Consider the following 24100-nt stretch of genomic DNA (forward strand, 5'->3'; position numbering starts at 1 on the left):
TTACGCCGCCCCACCCCCCACTATTGTTTTTTTAAGTAGCTGTTTACACACCTACCTATCATTTGGAAGCCACGAAGCTTTCGTCCTTTGCACCTGTGCAATCCATTTTTCACGACAAACCAGGTATCCTGGAAACTTATGAAGGGTAAATTCATCCTCCCGAGTGTTCAAGCAATATCCAGCAATGCAACAAGCCAGCATTTGAGCTAACACGAAGGAACAACGAACTACCTTCCCGCAGTTAAAACTAATGCCCTGTACGTCACTTCCTGCTTCTTCTCAAAAACAAATCCCTCGAGAGGATTTTCATGGCGGGAGTTACAAAAAGCCATATACGTCAAAATCATGTTTTGTGGTGAAAAAAAGGCATGGATCCATACCGACTGCCCTTTTTTCATTATTAACATACTAAAAATCATGCATTTCATGACAGTGGCCCTTTTATTGAACACTCTAAATTGCCCCTAGGTTTGATTGTGACTGCAGCTGTTTCTCTCTATGTGCCCTGCGATTGGCTGGCAAATAGTTTAGGGTCAACCCTGAAGATCTCTGAGAAGCTCTGAGATCCACTAACTCGGGTCAAATAGTGGAGTACAGAGTCCAAAGCAAACATGGTGAAGCAGCATTTAGCTATTATGCTGAACACAAATGGAATAGGTTGCCAAAAGAGGTGAGGTCAGCCCTAAGTGTGAATTTCTTTAAATCCAAGTTGAAAACACTTATTTTTTCTCATGCTTTTCAGAGTATATCCACTTTTTAATCACATTACTTGCACTGTACGTGGTTTTGTATTTTTTAATATATATAGTCATTTTTACTGTTTTTATCATGTTTTAAATGTTTTATCTCTTTATTTTCAAATGCTTTTAATCATGTAAAGCACATTGAGTTACCTCGTGTATGAAATGAAATGCGCTACACAAATAAATTTGCTTTGCTTTACCCTTTACTGTTGACATTTGGGATAGGCTCCAGCACTCCCGCGACCCTTGTGAGGATAAGTAGCTAAGAAAATGGATGGATGGATGGATGGATGGATGAGTATTGATAACTTGCCCCATTTCTGGCACTAGACCACACAGTTAACCATTGAGCTATGCCTACAACCGGAAAAAAATACATGTCCTCTGAAATATTATACCACACACAGCGCATGGAGCAAGGCAATGTGCATGTATCCATGTGTAAGTACGGGTGTGTGTGTTCATATGGGTGTATTTTGCATTTACACAATATATGGGAACGGGAGGAATGAGTTCTTCTATATTCCTTTTTATTTTTTATCTTTGTAAAGTAGTTTGTGTTCCTTTTAATGTATCAAAAGCACTTTATAAATGAACATGATTTGATTAGAACAGGTCAGCTCCTCTGATGGTCTGTGAGCCTGCTAGCAGCGAGTAGGCACTAGAGGGCTCTGGGATCCCTGAAAAAGGGGAATGGCATTGAGTCCATCCAATACTCCACAGCCTCTGGCCATGTACCGCGTGTAGATCTACACAATAGAGACCCTGAGGGAAATGTTAACTGTTCTTACATTTGTTAGCCTGTGAGATATTGAGCGAGTGAACCAATGAGTTAGCAAACTCATCAAGCACACTAAACAGCTAGGAAAATTGCTAGACCTGTGGCAAATAGAGTTGTAAGCACGTCTGCTTTCCAATCAGTAGAACCAGGTTTAAATTTTCACTGGGAGATCTCGGTGTGGAATTTCCATGTTGTGGTGAAAATATTTCAAACACACATAGGATTGTTTACATTGTTTTATTCTCCTGACTGCATTATTTGCCTTGAGGATGCTAGTGAAGTACAGAGAAGGTCAGAAGGAGCTACATTGTGTCTTTGTGGATCTAGAGAAAGCCTATGACAGAGTACCAAGAGAGGAACTGTTGTACTGCATGCGTAAGTCTGGTGTGGCAGAGAAATATGTTAGAATAGTACAGGACATGTATGACGGCAGCAGAACAATGGTGAGGTGTGCCGTTGGTGTGTCAGAAGAATTTAAGGTGGATGTGGGACTGCATCAGGGATCAGCTCTGAGCCCCTTCCTATTTGCAGTCTTAATGGATAGGCTGACAGACGAGGTTAGACTGGAATCCCCTTGGACCATGATGTTTTCAGATGATATTGTGATATGCAGTGAAAGCAGGGAGCATTCAGAGGAACAATTAGAAAGATGGAGACATGGACTGGAAAGGAGAAGAATGAAGATTCGTCGAAGTAAAACAGAATATATGTGCGTGAATGAGAGGGGTGGAGGGGGAAGAGTGAGACTACAGGGAGAAGAGATAGCATGGGTGGACAACTTCAAATATTTAGGGTCAACAATCCAGAGCAATGGTGAGTGTGGTAAGGAAGTGAAGACACGGGTCCAAGCAGGTTGGAACAGCTGGCGGAAGGTGTCTGGTGAGTTATGTGACAGATGAGTCTCTGCTAGAATCAGGAAGCAGAACTGGAGGTAGCAGAAATGAAGATGTTGAGGTTCTTGCTCAGAGTGAGCAGGTTGGATAGGATTAGGAATGAGTTCATTAGAGGGACAGCCAAAGTTGTATGTTTTGGACACAATGTTCAAGAGAGCAGACTTTAATGGTTTGGACATGTTCAGAGGCGAGAGAGTGAATATATTGGTAGAAGGGTGCTGAGGATGGAGCCCCCAGAGAAAAGAGCAAGAGGAAGACCAAAGAAAAGGTTGATGGATGTTGTGAGGGAAGACATGATGGCAGCTGGGGTTCAAGAGGAAGATGCAGGAGATAGGCTACAATGGAAAAAAGATGACAGGCTATGGCGACCCCTAACGGGGCAAGCCAAAAGGAAAAGAAGAAGATATTCTCCTTACTCTTCATCATATTCTCCCCAGCCAAACATCTTTCCTCTACAATTTCTGACAAGATTGTAACTTAAATGAAAGTCAGCGATTGCGTCAGAAGCTATCTAATCATCCATCAATCCATCCATCCATTTTCTACCGCTTCTCCGGGTGGGGTCACGGGGGAAGTAGCTTCAGCAGCGATACCCAGACTTCCCTTTCCCCCGCCACTTCTTCCAGTTCTTCCGAGGGATCCTGAGGCGTTCCCAGGCCAGCCGAGAGACAGTCTCTCCAGCTTGTCCTGGGTTGTCCTCGGTCGTTTCCATTAGGAAATGCCCGGAACACCTCATCAGGGAGGCGACCGAGAGATTCGGATCAGATGCCCCAACCACCTCATCTGGCTCCTCTCAATGCAGAGGAGCAGCGGCTCGACACTGAGCCCCTCCCGGGTAATCAAGCTTGTCACTCTATCTCTAGGGGAGAGCCCAGACACCCTGTGGAGGAAACTCACATCCCACAGCTCTATTTTATCATAATGGTAGCATTTTGTCCAATTAAAATGTTTTTCTCTTTATATATCATGCTTATAAATATTGCTGTTTATTCAGCTGTATGGAAACTACTGTCCATATTTGTATTTTGGATTTTAAAAAAATATCGTGTAGATTCTACTTTCAGACACCTTAGCTCATGTTCAAACTGCCCGGGCCAAATCCATTCATTCATTTTCTACCGCTTTTCCGGGTCGGGTCACGGGCGCAGGAACTTTAGCAGGGATTACCCAGACTTTGCTTTCCCCAGCCACTTCATCCAGCTCGTCTGATGGGATCCTGAGGCATTCCCAGGCCAGCTGAGAGACAGTCATTCCAGCGTGTTCTGGATCGTCCCTAGAGTCTCTTTCCAGTGGGATGTGCCCGGAACACCTCACCAGGGAGGCCTGCAGTAGACATCTGTATCAGATGCCCCAGCCACCTCACCTGGGTCCTCTCAATAGTGAGGCGCAGTGGATGGACACTGAGCCCCTCCTGGATGACCGAGCTTCTCACCCTATCGCTACGGAAGAGCCCAGACACCCTGCGGAGGAAACTCATTTTGGTCATGACCCACAGCGCATGACCATAGGTGAGGGTAGTAACGTAGATTGACTGGTAAACTGAGAACTTCGTCTTTCAACTTAGCTTTCCCTTTACCACAACTGACTGATACAAAGTCTGCATCACTGCAGACGCTGCACCGATGCAGCTGTCCATCTACCGCTCCATTCTTTCCTCGCTCATAATAAAGACCCCAAGTACTTGAATTCATCCACTTGGGGCAGGATCTCATTCCCAACCCGGAGATGGCACCCCACCATTTATCGACTAAGGATCATGCTCTCAGATCTGGAGGTGCTGATTCTCATCCCAGCCGCTTCACACTCGGCTGTGAACCGCGCCAGTGAGTGTTGGAGATCCCAGCTTGATGAAGCCAACAGAAGCACATCATCCACAAAGAGCAGAGATGCAATACAAAGGGCACCAGATCTGACACCCTCAATGGCTCAGCTGTGCCTAAAAATTCTGTCCATAAAAGTTATGAACAAAATCAGTAACCAAGGGCAGTCTTGGTGAAGTCCCACTCTCACCGGAAACAAGACTGACTTACTGCCAGCAATGCAAACCAAACCCTGACAGTGGTCGTACAGGGACCCCACAGCCCATATCAGGACGTTTAGTACCACATACTCCCAAAGAATCCCTCACAAGACTCCCTGAGGGACACGGTTGAATACTTTCTCCGAGTCCACAAAACACATGTGGACTGGTTGGGCGTACTGCCATGCACCCTCAAGAATTCTGCAGAGGGTGTAGACCTGGTCTTCTGTTCCACGACCAGGACGAAAATCACACTGCTCCTCCTGAATCTGAAATTCGACTTCCCCACGGTTCCTCCTTTCTAGCACCACCGAATAGACCTTACGAGGGAGGCTGAGGAGCGTTATTCCCGGTATCTGGAACACACCCTTGAGACCCCTTCTTAAAAAGGGGGACCCCCATCGCAGTCTCCCCATCCAGAGGCACTGTCCCCGATGTCCATGCAATGTTGCAGAGGCGTTTCAACCAGGAAAACCCCATAACATACAAAACCTTTAGGAAGTCTGGGCGAATCTCATCCCCCCTGGAGCCCTGCCACCGAGGAGCTTTTTAACCACCCAGGTGAACTCAAATCTAGAGATAGAAGAGCCCGTCTTAGAGAATCCACAATCTGATTCCTCATGGGAAGGTGTGTCGGTGGAATTGAGGAGGTCTTCAAAGTATTTTCCTCATTGACTCAGCACATCCCGAGTTGAGATCAAAAGTGCCCCATCTGACATCGTCAATTATTCCAACATGCATGTTTTTTTCCCCTCTGTGAGGTGTCACCTTATCATGGTGGAGGGGTTCGTGTGTCCCAATTATTCTAGGGGCTAAATTGTCCGGGGCTGCACGCCCCTAGTAAAGTCACCATGGCAAAAAGGTCCTTTGTTGAGGGACTAGACAAAGCAGAGCTCCAATAACATCTATAATCTGAAACCGAGCGACGTTCTGTTATTGGACTTCTATGCCCAGCACGGATTGTCCATAACAAACATTATGTTCAAACATTAGGGTGTCCACATGGCACCAGGACACTCCAGGTCGCAGTTTGATGATCATCTTTGTCGTTGTGTCATCGGGCTTGCGGCCTCATGTCTTGGAGACTTGAGTGAAGAGAGGGGTGGAGCTGTCAACTCATCACCATTGTGTGGTGATATTACTTCGACTGAGTCCAAGTCCCTGGACGACTGGTGTTAGAGTTTGGTCCGCAGTGCTGGCAATAAGTCAAACATGTTTCCAGTAAGTGTTATACTCCGTCAAGGGTGCACTTTGTCACCGATTCTCTTCGTAACGTTTATGGACAGAATTTCTAGGCAAAACCAAGACATAGAGGGGTTCTGGTTTGGTGGGTCGGTATTGCAGCTCAGTTTTTTGCAGATGATGTGGTTCTGTTGGCTTCATCAAGGTGTGATCTCCATCTCTCACTGGAGTGGTTTTCCGCTGAGTGTGACTCGACTGGGATGAGAATCAGCAGCTCCTAATTTGGGACCATGGTCCTCAGTCGGAAAAGGGTGGCGTGCCATCTCCAGGTTGTGGATGAGATCCTGCCCTAAGTGGAGGAATTTAAGTATCTTGGGGTCTTGTTCATGAGTGAGGGAAGAATGGAGCGGGAGTTCGACAGTTCGGTGCAGTGTCTGGAGTGATGCAGACTTTGTATTAGTCCATCGTGGTAAAGAAGGAGCTTAGTCAAAAGGCAAAGCTATCAATTTAGTGGTTGATCTACAGTCCTACCCTCACCTATGGTCACAAGCTCTGGGTCACGACCAAAAGAACAAAATCGTGGATACACATCGATACGAAATGAGTTTCCCCCGCAGGGTGTCCCGGCTCTCCCTTAGTGATAGGGTGAGAAGCTCGGTCATCTGGGTGGGGCTCAGAATTGAGTTGCTGCTCCTCCGCATTGAACGAAGCCATATGAGGGGGTTGGGGCATCTAAGTCGGATGCCTCCGGGACACTTCCCTGGTGAGGTGTTCCGGGCACATCCCACCAGATGGAGACCCCGGGGACATCTCATGACATGTTGGAGAGACTACTTCTCTCGACTGGCTTGGGAATGCCTCGGAATCCCCCCAGAAGACCTGGATGGAGTCGGCAAGGGGAAATCTGGGCATCCCTGTTAAAACTACTGCCTCCGCGACTCAACCTCAGATAAGTGATAGAGAATGAATGAAGGAATGAATGAATAAAAAAAAAAATGCTTATTTTTGGGTTATAGGAGGTACCCGGAGAAAAGCCACAACCCAAACATGCAAACTGCACACAGGCGAGGCTCGATTTGAACATGGATCCTCAGTACTCTGAGCTACATGTGCTCCGTGTATGTCTGTGTGTGTTTTATGTAGTTGTGTGTGCGTGTGTGTGTGTGTGTGTGTGTGTGTGTGCCTATTCTTTTTTTTTTTGTTATTGACTGAGGCAAGCATCAGGTTTGTTATATATGAATGAACTATGCATAGACTGAATATGAATAAAATTTGTGTTCATAAAGATCTAATCGGATGTTCTCAGGGTGACAACTGTTGAACTCTAGGTTAATACTAGCCCACACACACACACACGCATAAGCCTCAGCAAACATAAACCAAGCACCTGACACTAGGAAATGAGCGAACATAGGGAAGGAGATAATAAAAATAACAAAAAAGAAGATCACATGCACATAAGTACTGTACAGTACAAACCATATATGTAAATGAATGCAAATTAATTTTCACAGATAAAAAAAAGAATAGAAAATGAGAAGAAATGAAAAGCCCATTGTGAACCTTATTCAACTTTCAGAAAGCCTCAGGCTTTTTCAGTGGTGATTTTTTGTTCATTGCACCAGTGAAAAGTTAAATTTTTTGTTGCTATAAATTTGAAAATAAGTTGACTTTTTATGCACTTTTTATAACTTTAAAATAATTTTGAAAAAGGTACTGGGTGCTGTCATATTGAGCAAACATCATTAGATAACCTGAAAATTTAAAAAATTAAAATAAAATCCAAAAGAAACAATACATGGACATCCATCCTGCCATCCATTTTCTTAGCCGGTTATCCTCACGAGGGTCACAGGAGTGCTGAAGCCTGTCCTAGTTGTCAACAGGCAGGAGGCAGGGTACACCCTGAACTGGTTGAAAGCCGATTGCAGGGCACATCGAGACAAACAGCCGCACTCACAATCACACCTAGGGGCATTTTAGAGGATGGAATTAATGTTGCATATTTTTTGGATATGTAGGAGGAAACCCACACAGGAACAGGCAGAACATGCAAACTCCACACAGGTGGGTCCTGGATTGAACCCGGGACCTCAGAACTCTGCTTTCCAGCTGATCTACCGTGCCGCCCTACATAGACATTACTGTGCTTATAGTTAAATACTGTGACATCACCTGTGAAAAGATACCAGAGGTTGTTTGGCTCAATGGCCTCTTGGTCCCCACGGCGACCGGTCTTCCTATATTTGATCTTGTAGGCGCTGATGATGCCGTTCTGAGCACTACGTGGAGGAGGCTGCCATGACACCTTTATGCTCTGAAAAATACACATGAAAAAATAAGCACTATGACTGGAAAAAAATTAAGTGATACAGAGCTGTTGTATCCCTGATTATTGAATGGATGGCACTTATGAACCAAAATCCTCAGTATTCCATATATTAGCCTGATGATTATCTGTTATTGAATCACTGCAGTTCAAGGTGGTACTGGCAATTTTCCGAAGAGTGATTATTCCGAGTTTTACTTCCCATAATCTGTGTTCATATTTGTAGTGTCTGAATTTTGTGGTTGGTTGTATGTTGCATGAATACTAATTGCATCATTTGCATGTTAACAATACACCATGGTCCACCAGGACAAATACACGGAACAGATGTTTTCTGGGGGCCAAGTATGCAATGCTTTGAGACAGCTGCTATCAGCCATCCCACACTCATTGACTGCAGCACACTAATGTATTAAGACTAATGGATTACAAAATGTATTCATCAAAAAGATAATTCATCGTCTATGTTTCTCTATGGACACTTTTCCTTTATTCCAATTTGTCTAAAAGGCCCACTTCTTTTTTATTTGAGCTATGCAGCTTTCTAATTAATACAAGTGCATGGACAGTAATTGATTGTGAAAACATAAGTTGGAGGAAATGTTCAGTGCCTGTAAAAACGTGAAAAGCAATTCATTTTATCTCCTATACTACATAAACTACCCATCCACCCATCCATTTTCTGAGCCGCTTATCCTCACAAGGGTTACGGGAGAGCTGGAGCTAACCCAGCTATCATCGGGCAGGAGGCAGGGTACATCTTGACCTCAGAAAATGGATGGATGGATGGACTAAGTGGTTAGATAATATGGTAGAAAAAAAATGAAAATGGTGAATGGCTAAACGAATTCAAGGTGTCACAATGGTAGCAGTAGGTCCACTTGTGAAAAAAAAAAAAAAAAAACAACCATTCTGCGTAGACATGACCTAAGACCTTCTCTTCATCTACATCCCAAATAATGAAGTAGATATATTACAATAGTACTACAACGGTACAAAACCACGTCCACTTTTACCAGGGTAGTGACTCGTCCTTCACAGTCACTAACATTTAATGAGCGCGTTCGCGCGCCATAGCACTGGCAAAATCACATGCGTAAAATTTGTTTAAGATTAGAAAAAAATAGATATTGAAAGACGTAGCTTATTTTGTGCTGTCTCAACAATAATTTACGTCTTTATTTCATAAACATTGTTAACAAAACAAGTCTTCTCCTAAACAATCAGTAATCACCCTGAAAAAGGAAAAGCAAGTTAACCGTACTGATCATGTACAGAAGTGATGCCAAAAGCACATGTTCCAAGCTTCTGCACGTACTGCGAGCGCATTTACGTCGAAAGTCATCAACATAATGAGCTGTGTCAAAGGAAATTCAGTTACACCAGGGTTGCTCAATGCGTCGAACGCGTGACAGTTTTGGTTGATCATGTGACGGCGTGCCCCCCCCCAAAAAAAAAAAAAAAAAGATAGACTATCCTCCACCTCGTCGCTTGATTCAGGTGTGGCCAACATGTCGAATGCATGCACGCACATAAAGATGCGTTCTAGCCGGCCTCCTATTTACGGCAGTGGCGGCGATGTGTGCGTTGAAAAGTAGATCTTGGGGGGTAAAAAATCTGGGCACCCCTGACTTACATCGAAAACATTTCTGGGATATAACACAGGTAATGTTTCAGTATCTAACTATAATAAGTATGAGATTGTGATATACTTTGATTTGATCTAAATTTGAAAGTTAGACTAATCTGTCCATATATCTAAATGCGAACGGTCATTTTCCCCCGCAGTACCGCGTTATCTTGAAGTTGAAAACTTTTCCCCCCTCCGTGCTTTAGGAAGACACAGATAATCTGCTGCTAACTTTCATCAATGGATTGACAATAGATAGCGCCGTAAATTACATGAGATTATAACAATACATCATGATGAAATGATTTTATTTTATGAATATTTAGTTTCGAAATTTAATCTCTATTGACCTCTTTAAAAATGTTTGTCTCAGTCTGTGCAGTGTCAATAAATTATGATTATGGTATTAGGTAACAACTACATATTCGCGTATAAAAACTCACTAAGTTTTTTTAAGGTCTTGAGATTCCATCCTTAATCACACCCGCAACTTTATATCTCCGGGCATGACTGACCACACCAGTAAATTTTTCAAATGTGAGTGACTGCCTTCATGTGAGGAATAAGTGCAGAACCTACATATTAAAGTGAAGCCAAGATAGTAAAGATATATCTTGCACATCCTTTACATTAATGAGCTATTTTATTTCTACTGTTCTCCTGTTACACAGCCAGAGTAAAACCACACGGCTGGGTAGCAAAGGCATCAGTGAAAACTTTGGTGTACCCCATTCTGCAATTATGTGTATTATGAGTCTACACAAGATTGATTATTAATTTTGAATTATTCAAAAACACTCTTTCAATCAACCATCTACTAATTTAATGTTTTGAAAGTGACATTGTACTATGCACAATGCCTATTTGAAACACATTTGAAGGCAGAATATTTTCAGCAACATATATCAATATTTATTTTGCCTAAACTTTTCATTCCGATTAGGGGCTGACCAAGCCTGAAATTCAGACATTCGAATCTCATACCAGAAACCACTTATAAATATTAATGACTGTCAATCAAAGATACATATGGAAATATTTTGAGTCTTTGAGATGATTCGGCAGTGTAGAGAAAATTCCAATTATTATGTCATTGTGTTTATTACATTAATTAAAACAAATCGAATCAACAGCAATAATGTACAACTAAAATCTGATTTTTTTAGATACACGCAACCATTGGAATTCCTCATCATCACTTTAGCGCTTGAGAAAAGTGATTAGAATCAAATGTAGCCTCTTTGGAACCAGCAAATTTCACAGATAAAGAATACTTATGCTGTCATACAACAAACCTACTCTGTAGGACACTGTGTACTTATTCGTGATAGAACCAAAATGACCACTAAGTATAAAATGTCATAATCCTAATCAAAATCTCATTCTATGTACTGAAATGATGCATGTTGCAGCAGTTTTGTTAGATACTGTACTAATGAACCCAAGGGCAATACATTGTATTACACACATTCAAACATCTGTTTGGTGGTGTTATATAAAAAAAAAATAATAATAATAAATAAATAAATAAACACATTCCCAAGCAGAGTGATGGTGTCTGTTTCTCCCTATCAGGAGGACTAGCAGTCGCAAAATTCAGCCACCGAGGAATTCATTAACATGTAGTATGCACCTGTTCTCTGTGCTTCTCCTCACCCTGCTAATTGATTACAGCACAACTGATGATGGAGAAAGGACGGAGCAGTAGAGAGGATGTTGTACATTTGCCAAATACCTCCATATTCAGTCTTTTCCTCTTCTACACCACCCTTCTTCCCAAGGCCTGGCACGGCTACGGGCTTCATTAACTAATTAGTCACTGTGACAGCACACAGTTTGCTGTGTGGTCTCCATGGAAACAATATAGAAGTTAAATACATGTTGGAACAACTCTGACAGAGGGACACAGTGTGAAACCATCCATGAAGGAGAATGGAGTTTCCTTATCTAGAGACCAAACACATGTCCAATGAGAAGAGGGTAACTTAATTTCTGACATAATTATCCATAATACACTGCAATGAACATTTGGATGCTTCAGGTGAGGGAAATTTGGATGCATCAGGTAAACCTGTATTATCTGATGTGATTAAAAAAGCAATAATATCAAAAAGTCTACCTCTCTTAAATAAACTTTGTTTAACCTTTTTCTTACAACTGTACAGATTTATTCGTACGTATTTGAGACTTTGGTATCGTTACAAGATTAGACATTTTTCAACAATAATCAATTAATGACACGTTTTAATCTAAATGAGCAAATTCAGGCATATGCAGGAAGAATGTATGAGCCTGCATTTGAATTAATGGATTTGAAATCTCTAATTTTTTTTTTTTATTTGTTTTGTCGAGTGTCACATTCTATATAATGTCTTGTATCTGTAAAGGTATATCATTATACATAGGTTTCAGTCTTGGTGAAGGTCACTGCTCTACTGAGTGTCATTCTAATTATGGTAAAGGTTTTTTTCACCCCCTACTTATAGCACTTGTTGGTCCTCCTGAGATGATGTCTAGTTAGTGTACAGTATGATACAGGTTCAGTAATGTTTTCAATAGCTACTATACACTTTTTGTTGTGTCCTATAGCTACTAAGTTATACAACTGCAATGCATCTGCTTCGAAATTAGTCTCGGATTGTTATTCCCAAGGTAGACATTCATTTATTCTAGCTGCAGCTTTTGTTGTTGCTGTACATTCTTTTTTTCTTTTTTTTTTGCTACAGCAGCATCTGATAGTATTTTCTACAGCCCCTTTTACAATCAATACTGCTGCTATTTCTATTTGTTTTTTAAAAAAACCCATCTCATTTGTACCCCAATTTTCATGTGCATTTACAATAAGATTTTAACTCCAAAAGGAATAACCAGTTTTGCAAATTAGTGTTGTTTGTGAACAATTCATTCAAACATATTGAATGGAATCAATTCATGAACTGATTTTTTTTTTCCCTTTCTCAGTTCACTTAAGGTCAGCGGGGACCCACTGTCACACATTAATCTTGAGAGAATGACCCCTGAGTGATCCGACGACAAGCCACATTTGGATTGTCATGATGGATTCTGATGAACCTCAGTCAAACTCTGGCAATACTACACAACATATACTACAATATCCCATCTTTTACGATCATTTGGAAGCAATTTGGCTAATGAAACACTGTTGCAGGACTGGAAAAAGTCTCAAAGCATTGCCATGGTGGCAAGAAGAATTGCGCCAATGTATTGTGTTGGGGGGAAAAAAAGATCAAAAAGAGGGGAGAAAAGGTTTGTGGCGTTATTACTGGGTGATCTGGAGAGGACAATTTGGACGGTTGTTTCTTCAAAGGGAGATTAAGGTAATGCTCACATACTTTTAATACTAATAATAATAATTGGCAAAGGTGTAAGATTCAGCCAGTCAGAGAAGTTAGGTGGGTGGGTGTTTAGAGCGCATCCATAGTGGTGGGTGTTTACAGCGCATAGCAAGAGATGGCGAGTGAGGAGGATTCAGACTCCAGTGGGAAGACGGCATTTGCCAAATGGAGATTCCGACACTACTTTAACCTTGTTGAGGTGAAAAGTAAAAATGTGCATGTCAAGTCTGGGGAAGCTGGTCTTCACACCAAAGAGGAACAGATTTTCTGACCTCAAATTTGAGAAGCTGCTTCATAACTCAATTACTTTTTGGGAGAAGTAACTAGTAACTATAATTACCTTTTCAAAGTAATGTGCCCAACATGGATCGCGACTGTGCGCCCCCCCCCCCAAAAAAAAAGAGACATCATCCTATCAACCATATTGTCACTTGGATTTAGCTCGTGTTGCATCTGAACCCTTCTATTGAAGCCATTATCATATGCTTGACTCCACAATTGATGTACCCAGCCAATACAAAAGGCTTTTCTGCGATAAAATAGACCTCTTTGATCACCTCTCACTTTAGATGCACTACACAAATCATCCAGCCATCCATAATCTTAGCCGCTTATCCTCACGAGGGACATGGGCATTGCTGGGGCCTATCCCACCTGTCAACGGGGAGCAGGCCGGGTACAACCTGAACTGGTTGCCAGCCAATCGCAGGGCACATGGAGATAGGCAACAGTCACACACACACAATCACACCTAGAGACAATTTAGAGCCTCCAATTAATGGGTGTTTTGGGGATGTGGGAGGAAACTGGAGTGCCCACACAGGCATGGGGAGAACATGCAAACTCCACACAGGTGGGGCCAGGATTGAACCCACCCCGTTAGACCTGTGAGGCCAACGCTTTACAGCTGCGCCACCATGCAGCCCACTACATAAACCTTTGACCATAATACCAAACATTAGGACATATGAAGAATACTGGATCAGGATCATCTTTATTTTCTCATGTATGTAAAAAACACAAGGAATTTGCCTCCAGTAGTCCAGTTCCCACTCAGTGATGAGGTGAATGTGAGTGCAAATGATTGTCTTTATATTCCCTGCAACTCTGCGGTTTTGAGGAGGAATTGATTTTGACCGTCTTTGATTTTGTATGAAAATTTTAGTCAGAAATGCCTAAAATGTCTTTTTCGTATTCAGGTTGGTCTTTTCTGCCTAGTATTTGAGGCAATGTATCATTTACCATTATTATGTGGCATTTAAATGAGCTTTGCACTTTTTGGTCACTCATCATCCCCAATTTAAATATGGAAAACCCCTTATGTCTGATTGGTCCTTATCACAAGGCCTGCTTTGGCCAACCAAGCATTCATAATGATGACACATCCTTCCATGAAATATACACACATACGTCTTTAGCAAGAGTGTGATTACGGTGTTATTTATACATACTGAATTTGAAACATTTGTGTCACATTGACATTGTCCTCCCACCTCGGGCGTCATGGGCACACTTGCATCTGCCGAAAGTGTGCTGTTCTCCTCCTAGTTATGTTCCTTTATCCAACCCACAGCTAGCACAAAAAGTCACTCCGGCTGGTTGCTTTGATTTTTTGGGGGGTTTGAAATTATTTACATTGTGGGCCCTGAATGGATGGATACTCTATAAAATTAAATTATGAATTAAATTGAATTACAGAAATAAATAAACTTTTCCAATGTTTTCACATTTTTTGGAAAGGGTCTATATTTAACATTTAGAAACTTCTTTTTGTTTTGGCTTGTTGCATTCAGGATCACCACAGCATGTCATCCTTTTCCATGTGAGCCTTTCGAACACTAACAACCCTCGTGTCTTCCTTTCACTCTCATTTTCCTCATTCATAAACTCCTGAAAGCTTTCTTTACATCTCCCCAGCACACTACTGACAGCGGTCAACACATTTCCCTCTCTATCCTTAATTACAGTGAAGAAAATATGTATTTGAACACCCTGCTATATTGCAAGTTCTCCCACTTAGAAATCATGGAGGGGTCTGCAATTTTCATTGTAGAAGCTTGTCCACTGTGAGAGATAATCTAAAAAGAAAAATCAGGAAATCACAATGTATGATTTTTTAGCGATTTATTTGTGTGATACGGCTGCAAATAAGTATTTGAACACCTGAGAAAACCAATGTTAATATTTGGTACAGTAGCCTTTGTTTGCAATTACAGAGGTCAAACATTTCCTGTAGTTGTTCACCAGGTTTGCACACAGTGCAGGAGGGATTTTGGCCCACTCCTCCATATGGATCTTCTCTAGATCAGACAGGTTTCTGAGCCGTCGCTGAGAAACACTGAGTTTCAACTCCCTCCAATGATTTTCTATTGGGTTTAGGTCTGGGGACTGGCTGGGCCACACCAGAACCTTGATTATGCTTCTTACGGAGCCACTCCTTGGTTTTCCTGGCTGTGTGTTTTGGGTCATTGTCATGTTGAAAGACCCAGCCACGCTTCAATGCTTTGACTGAGGGAAAGAGGTTGTTCCCTAAAATACATAGCTGCGATCATTTTCTCCTTAATACAGTCCTATCACATGGGCAGAAAAAATAAAAACAGATGTGCAGAAAAACACCCCCACCCATGATGCAACCACTCCCACGCTTCACAGTAGGGATGGTGTTCTTGGGATAGAACTCATTATTCGTCTTCCTTCCAACATGTTTAGTAGAATTATGACCGAAAAGTTCCATTTTGGTCTCATCTGACCACAAAACCGTCTCCCATGACTCCTGTGTATCATCCAAATGGTCATTGGCAAACTTAAGACGGGTCTTGACAAGTGCTGGTTTAAGCAGGGGAACCTTCTGTGCCATGCATGATTTCAAACAGTGACGTCTTAGTGTATTACCAACAGTCACCTTGGAAACGGTGGTACCAGCTCTTTTCAGGTCATTGATCAAGTCCTGTCATGTTGTCCTGGGCTGATTCCTCACCTTTATCAGGATCATTGAGACTCCAGGAGGTGATATTTTGCATGGGGCTCCATCCACTCCGATTGAGATTGACCTTCATGTTTAGCTTCATTTTCCAATAATTGCTCCAACAGTGGACCTTTTTTCACCAAGCTGCTTGGCAATTTCTCCGCACCCCTTTCCATACGTGTGGAGTTGTACAATTTTGTCTCTGGTGTCTTTGAACAGCTCTTTGGTCTTGGCCATGTTAAAAGTTCGAGTCTTACTGATTGTATGGGGTGGACAGGTGTCTTTATACAGCTAAGGACCTCACACAGGTGGATCTGATTCAGGATAATACATGGAGTGGAGGTGGAATTTTAAAGACGGACTAACAGGTCTCTGAGGGTCAGAATTCTAGTTCATAGACAGGTGTTCAAATACTTATTTGCAGCTGTATTCCACAAATAAATCATGAAAAAAAATCATACATTTGAGATTTCTGGATTTTTTTTTTTAGATTATCTCTCTCACGGTGGACATGCACCTACGTTGAAAATTCCTTCATTATTTTCTCAGTGGGAGAACTTGCAATATAGCAGGGTGTTCAAATACTTATTTTCTTCACTGTACACTAACCTGCTGCACATCCTTTACATCTCTATCCTTCAGTCTACCCAACCTGTATATAGCTTTTTCTCCTTCTTTAGTATCCATCTTGGCATATATGTCATTATATGCCTCATTTGACCTTTGCTACCTCTCCTTTTTGACCGTCGTATCTCAATGTATTCCTTTCACCTGCCCTTGGTCATCTCAATGTCCCATTTTTTCTTAGTTAACCTCTTTCCTTGCATGATTTCCTGTACTTTGAAGTTCTACCTCCAAGTCTCTTTCTCTGTTTCCTTCAAAAAGGTACAGCAACTACTCTCCTGCCTCACCTTGGTTGTAATGGTCCACCGAGAGCATGTCTTTTCTGGAACAGCCAGAGACACTCTTTCTTCCTCAGCTTCAACCACATGGTTCTCTTATCTGCCTTTGCTTTAATTTTCCTCCCCATCACTAGAGTCATCTTACACACCACCACCATATGCTGGCTAGCCATCTTTGCCATCTTTAGGTGTTTGTGCAATTGTTTCACCAGTTTGAACTTTCGATGCATTGCTTGTCGCCAAAGAGATACTTTTCAGCTCACAGTCTTCAAGGTAATGAAATGTGTTACACTGTGTGACTACTCCACTGGTTGCTAGTCACAAAAAAGTGTTTTACAGTCAAAACAATCTAACCTTCTCTTTGACCTGATTGTAAATTTTATTCAGTGCTCTCTCTCCCAATTAGTTCCTACTGGGCAACTCATATCTGGGACCCAATGTTTTTCATCAGCTTTTTGAAACCATCTTTTTTCACTGTGTAAATAATCATGTCCTTGTCTCCATTATTCAGAATGAGATTGTTGACATTACCTTATCAAACCTTCTATTTGCTGCACAACCTCTCATAACAGGAGAAGCTGAACATAGTTTGTTTTGTTGAGTTTACAGGAATACCACAGGGAGTTGTGGCTCTCTTTCCGTAGATTCAGGCATCTTCTAATTTTACATTGATATGCCTGTCTTTGGCAGGACAGTGGCACAACTGATTAGAGCAGTGACCTCACAGTTCTGAGGACTAGGCATCGAATACTGGCCCAGTCTGTGTAAAGTTTGTATGTTCATCCTGTGCCTGCGTGGGTTATCTCTGGGCACTCTGGTTTTCTCCCACATCCCAAAAACATGCACAAATTGGAGACTCTAAGTTGCCCCTAGCTGTGATTGTGAGTGTGGCTTCTGTCTGTCTCTATGTCCCCTGTGATTGGCTGGGAACCAGTTCAGGGTGTACCCTGCTTCCTGCCAAATGATAGCTGGGATAGGCACCAGAACTCCCACAACCCTTGTGAGGATAAGTTGCTCAGAAATTGGATCTATGGATGGATGCCTGTCTCACGATAGCTTTCATACATATTTTGCAGACTACAGTTGTTTCCAAATGATAGCTATTACGTGCCATTTTTAGTGACTATTTTTGAGTCACTCGTGTCTACTCAATGTTTTCTCCACGCAACAAGAGCTGCCACAGAAGTCTCAAAGAAAAAATTAAATTTCACAAAGTACCGATGAGTATAGAAAATGAAATCGATCATCCCATTTTTCATTATACAGCATGAATAAAACAACAACTGAATTGCTCTTCATCGCCCCACACCACTTTATACACTACTTGTGCTCAACAGTGTTTTAGACTTTTTTTCTTAAACTGGGAAACGCAGCGTTGCCATTCAGCTGGGTTCAGTGGGCTGGTACCTGAGTATTTGAAAAAATTACGTCCCAATGTCAGCAATTTAAAATTGACCTGTTTTGCAATCCTACTATTGACTTTTGCATTCCATCACCAAACCACATACAGTAGATGTCAAATTTAAACACACTCACAGACTCATTTTGAACTGTTTTCCATACAACAACGAGAAAAAAAAAAGATTCTGATTGAAGGGTACCTGTAACTTAACTAAGATAGCATAGCAAAAACAGACTCATGAGATACTGAAAATAAAATCGACATGGTAAACTGAACATTCCAATACGAATGGAAGTTCGGATTCGTTTACCTGTGACACTAAGCATTTCACATACTGGTATTACAAATGCAAGTACCTCACCAAGTTTTATACCCCATCAGGGGTTGAGAAAAGGATGCCCCTCTCCCATCTCTTTTTTAATTTTAACTTTTAGGAAGTGCAATGCCACAAAATGATAGCATTGAAGGAATTCGGCTTGATAAGTCAGACCATGAGTCTTCATTTCTGTACTGTACTTACAAAATCCCTCCGATTCACAACAGGAATCTTTTGAAAACTATTTCAAACTTGTTTGCATTCTCAGGCTGTACAATAAAGTGGAATAAATGTACTATTTTAACAATGACAAACGAACCCTGGACTTCTGGATGCACAGGGCCCTCTCTCTCTGTTGACACTTACTGTAAACCATATATTATTCAAGCATAAATATCTCCCCCAGGCTATCTGACATATTTAGTCTCTATTATATTCCATTTATGAAAGATACAGAAGACTACTTTAAATGCTAGAATAGTTTACGGCTCACTATAATTGGTCACATAATACTTCTCAAACTGAAAACCCTGACATGTTAACTATTTTTGATTTGTTTTTTTGCTTCTCACTTCTTCCACTGATATATCATTCCAAACTCTCAATTGAACAACACAATTTTAAGGGAAAAAACATAAAGCTAAATATCTCCACCAAGACATTGCAAAAGGCAAAATCCGTTAGTGTACTTGAAGCTAAATATTTTCTTATTTCTGACAAACTAAGTAGTGTATTTACTCACACGGACTCAAAAAGAAACAGATCAACTCTTAATTTACTTTCCTTCCTGATCTTTTAAAAATAAATATAGATTTTAATATGAATGTGACTGGCCCATTATTGCAGTTGTTTAGTTTTTCCTCCCCATTCAAAAAGTAAAAAAAAAAAAAAAAATCAATTGAGTTGCAAAAATTCAAGATCACATTCATGCTGGTCAAATTCTCTCTGCTCCAGTGCCCTCCCACTGTAGTCCATTGACAGGAACCCAGCTGGCATTACATCCTTCATCCAGATACAAGAGAACACGTGATGACTCCAGTCAGACCAGACGTGGTGGGCTGGAAGCCTACGTGAAGAGTACTTTGTGCTTGTGTAGTGGGTCTAAATCTGCTTTGTGTATTTATTTATTGATGATGGATGAATGAGAAGACACACGTTGGCTGGTCTCAACTTGGTTCAATCCTCTCTCTGTATTATAAAGGAGACACATTCACGGATGTTCACAGATTTCTCTTACCAATTACTTTCAAAAGTCTGCAACATCAAGAACATGGTCACCACGTGGCCTTGGCTAACACTCCTTTGCACCACACAACCCACATGGTCGTCTAACGACGCACACGGACCTCGACGTCTCCACTTCTCCAGATAGCGAGTTTATGTTTGAAATTAATGAAACCCATTTAACTCTGCACTTTTATGACTACACCCGCTTTGCAAACATCTTAAACTAACTTATATTTACATTCTACGACAAAACAATGAAAATATGTGGAGGAGAACAAAATGCGTACCTTACACTCAGGTATGCACAAACAAGAGGAAGTACTTCGTCCTGCCACACGATAAGTGTGGCTTCAAAATAAAACATGCACCATACTTCCTGTGTTTCTCAGATCTTCCACCAACAATTCAATGTCATTTTCTCCCTTACAATGAATATTTTTAAGCACACAATTCCTTATACCATTAATAACGTTGAAAAGAACAAAAAAAGAATAAATGACAGAGGAAGTGCTGCCTTTCAAAATAAAAGTGTGATTCCATGTCCTCTTCCTATTACAGCGCACAAGATCAAATCATTACACTTGGACACTGTTATCAATGATATTCAAGGCTGTCCTAAGGTCTAATCAAATATTGTTAAGTGTATAAATTTCCATCTACACAGACCTTACATTCACTACTGTGTCTGCAGGTTACTGTACATCTCTCCTGACACTAATGCTTTAGCTTGTAATGGCTGAATTGCACACTTGCATGAGTGAATAACAGACTCAATCCGGAGTCAGACTTTATTATTGCGGGTGACTTTAACTCTGCAATTCTGAAGACTGTACTCAGTGGCAATTTCTGATATGGACGACATGGACAGTAGCCCTATGTGGCATTGTATGGGAGCGGGGATTGACAGAAGTACAGAATTAATGGTCTTCCCACATATCACATACACTGAAAAAAAAAAAAAAAAAAAACAACACATAATGTTCTTCTAAATCCGAACAAGGACTGCACTAGACAGGGCGTTGCATAGGCATCTGAGTTGGATAGAGCCAAAATGTGCTTTGAATTGTTCTGACCACAAGGGTGTTGGAAAGAATACTTGGAAATGTAGTGTGTTACAATTACAAGTTCCCCTCTTGAGAATGTAATAGAATTGTATCTATTTGAATAACCTTTATAAAGTAAGATAACTAGTTAGATTTGACTACATTTTTATTACTTTGCTAAATTTTGAACTACTGCATCAACAGGATTCTGTGATGCGTCCTCTAAAAATGTGGATTACAACCATAGATCACTGTTTCTTCAATTAGCCATGTACCATTTGTTCTTTAAACAAATAAGAAACTGATAAAGTATGAAGGGTAAAAAAATGTGTATTCTGTGTGATATGAGTACAGCCTGTAGAAAACCACCATACCATACTATGTTGAGCTAACGACAAAGGTGCACAATTTAGATAATATTCCTTCATATGACAACACAGAAAACCGAATATTTCATAAATACATTCAAAATTAAGAAGAAAATACAGATGAAACTGTTCAAAAGTCAATATTCAATTGTGTGGTGAAAACTATGAGTCTAACGTTTTCAAAACATCAGGCAAGGTCAAACCTTCCACCACAAGTGGGCGTTTTAAACTGATATTTGGAAACGTATGTCATGCTTGAGACTCCAGCAGGAAAGACACATGACCATATGGAGCCAATCACAAGTGTCAACATTAAAAGGAGAAATTGATAAGAACAAAATTAAAATAAAGCTTTTATGGCTGTTTTTTTTTTAATGAAATTAAAATTGTAATCATGGAAATTTCCAAAAGCAAGTGTCATTCAATGACACATTCCCTGAATAAGTTAATCAATTTCAATAAGATTAGTTTGCGATTAAATAACTTTTAATGATCTAATTAGATCTTAAGTAGTTATTCCCCACTACTGGGCGTTGTAGTGCTCCACGTGAGACCTTGTTGTCCAATTTGATCCAGAGGGAAACAAAGCTTTCACAGTGCATGGCAGTACCTGTATTTAATATTCACTTTACATTTAAAAAAGAAAGAAAGAAAGAAAGAAAGAAAGAAGAAAGAAAGAAAGAAAGAAAGAAAGAAAGAAAAGCCAATTTATGAATTTTTGTAGAGACTAACAACTTGTCCCTGCAATATTTCTTTAATATTTTTATATACAGTGTCACTGATAGTGTAGTAGTACACAAGCCTGCCTTTGGTGCGGGCAACGTGGGATCAATTCCCACTCAGTGATGGTGTCGATATCTGTCCTGTGACTGACTGACGACCAGTTCAGGGTGTAGTTCGCCTTTCACCCAAAGCTATCTGAGATAGGCTCCAGCTTTCCCTCAACCCTTGTGAGGCTAAGGAGCTTGGATAATGACATGACATGATATTTTATATACAGTATTTTCTGGATGACAGCACGCACCGGTTAATATGTCTCGCCCACTCTTTGTGGCATTTTTTTTTTTTTTGCAAACACGAGCAGCACCGGGCCGTGTGCCACGGATATATATCAAACGTGCCAGTACATTGTGATAAACATATTAGAAGGTAGCATATCTGTTTATAAGAATACTCTCATCCAGAAAAAAAAGCGCGCCAACAACAACCCAGAATTTTTTTCACTTGTAAACACCTGCACCAAGGACGCGACAGCCGAACTTCCCCAACTGGCCAGAAGAACTGGAAAATTCGCCTGGGTCACAACTCATAACTTCTTGTGTTTCTAACCTGATCATTAATATTACATTTGTTATTTTATAAAAGCTAGAATATTTTTCTTTGTATCAGAAATGCTTACACCCCGCTCTGGATATAGCGGAAGAAAATGGATGGAAGGACGTTTATATATTTATTTTTCAAAAAAATATTTTGGCTTCAAACAGATTTTGATCTTTGGTTTCATTCTAGAATACAGTAGTGTACTTTTTTTTTTTTTTTAATCTACAAAGGTTTGAACTTTGAGTGTGTTTAAACAAGAGAAATGTGAGAAAATGTTAATGCCAGGCAGAAATGTTTAGGAGTTTCACAAAACTATATAAGAATATAATAAAATAATAAATATCCTGTAAATGAAAAAATATATATAATGAATAAAAAAACCTAAAAAGAAAAAAAATAAACTTGTACTCCAGGGATTTCACGTAATGTGGGTATTTTTTTGAAACGTAACCCAAATGAGCAAACACTGTACTGTTTATTTTCGATGTCTTCTTTCATCCATTCATCCATTTTCTTCGTCGCTTATCCTCACAAGGGTCACGGGGAGTGCTGGAGCCTATCCCAGCTGTCAACGGGCAGGAGATGGAGTACACCCTGATCTGGTTGCCAGCCAATCGTCTTATTTCATACTACAGTGAAGAAAATAAGTGTTTGAACACCCTGTTATATTGCAAGTTCTCCCACTTAGAAATCATGGAGGGGTCGGCAATTTTAATCGTAGGGGCAAGTACACTGTGAAAGAAATAATCTAAAAAGAAAAATCCAGAAATCACAATGTAGGATTTTTTTTAACGATTTGTGTGATACAGCTGCAAGTAAGTATTTGAACACCTGAGAAAACCCATGTTAATATTTTATACAGTGCAGTCGTCCTGTCCCATGTGAAAAGACCCCCAAAGCATGATGCTACCACCCCCATGCTTCACAGTAGGGAAGGTGTTCTTGGGAAGGAATTTGTCATTCGTCTTCCTTCAAACATGGTTAGTGGAATTATGACCAAAAAGTTCAATTTTGGTCTCATCTTATCACAAAACTTGCCGCATGACTCCTCTGTATCATCCAAATGGTCATTGGCAGACTTAAGATGCGCCTTGACATGTGCTGGTTTAAGCAGTGGAACCTTCCGTGCCATCCATGATTTCAAACCATGATGTCTTAGTGTATTACCAACAGTCACCTTGGCAACGGTGGTCCCAACTGTTTTCAGGTCATGGACCAAGTCCTGGGCTGATTCCTCACCTTTCTAAAGATCATTGAGACCCCACGAGGTGATATCTTGCATTGGGCTCCACTCCGATTGAGATTGACCGTCATGTTTAGCTTCGTCCATTTTCTAATCATTGCGACAACAGTGGACCTTTTTTCCTCCAAGCTGCTTGGCAATTTCTCTGTACCCCTTTGCAGGCATGTGGAGTTGTACAATTTTGTCTCTGGTGTCTTTGGGCAGCTTTTTGGTCTTGGCCATGTTACAAGTTGGAGTCTTACTGATTTTATGGGGTGGACAGGTGTCTTTATGCAGCTATCGACCGAGGATAGGTGCATCTGATTCAGGATAATACATGGAGTGGAGTGGACTTTAAAAAGCGGACTAACAGGTCTTTGAGGGTCAGAATTCTAGCTGAT

General features: G+C 40.9%; 1 protein-coding gene across 1 annotated transcript in view; it reads right to left on the reverse strand.

Annotated features, from left to right (window-relative positions):
* The window catches only part of dcc (DCC netrin 1 receptor), a 312064-nt gene that overhangs the window by 118013 nt on the left and 169951 nt on the right, over positions 1-24100 (reverse strand). The window contains exon 14 of the mRNA XM_061802018.1: positions 7795-7936. Within this exon, the coding sequence (XP_061658002.1) occupies positions 7795-7936 (142 nt within the window). The remainder of the gene's footprint in view (positions 1-7794; positions 7937-24100) is intronic.

The sequence above is a fragment of the Syngnathoides biaculeatus genome, chromosome 17 (assembly GCF_019802595.1).
Source record: "Syngnathoides biaculeatus isolate LvHL_M chromosome 17, ASM1980259v1, whole genome shotgun sequence".
Lineage (NCBI taxonomy): Eukaryota > Metazoa > Chordata > Actinopteri > Syngnathiformes > Syngnathidae > Syngnathoides > Syngnathoides biaculeatus.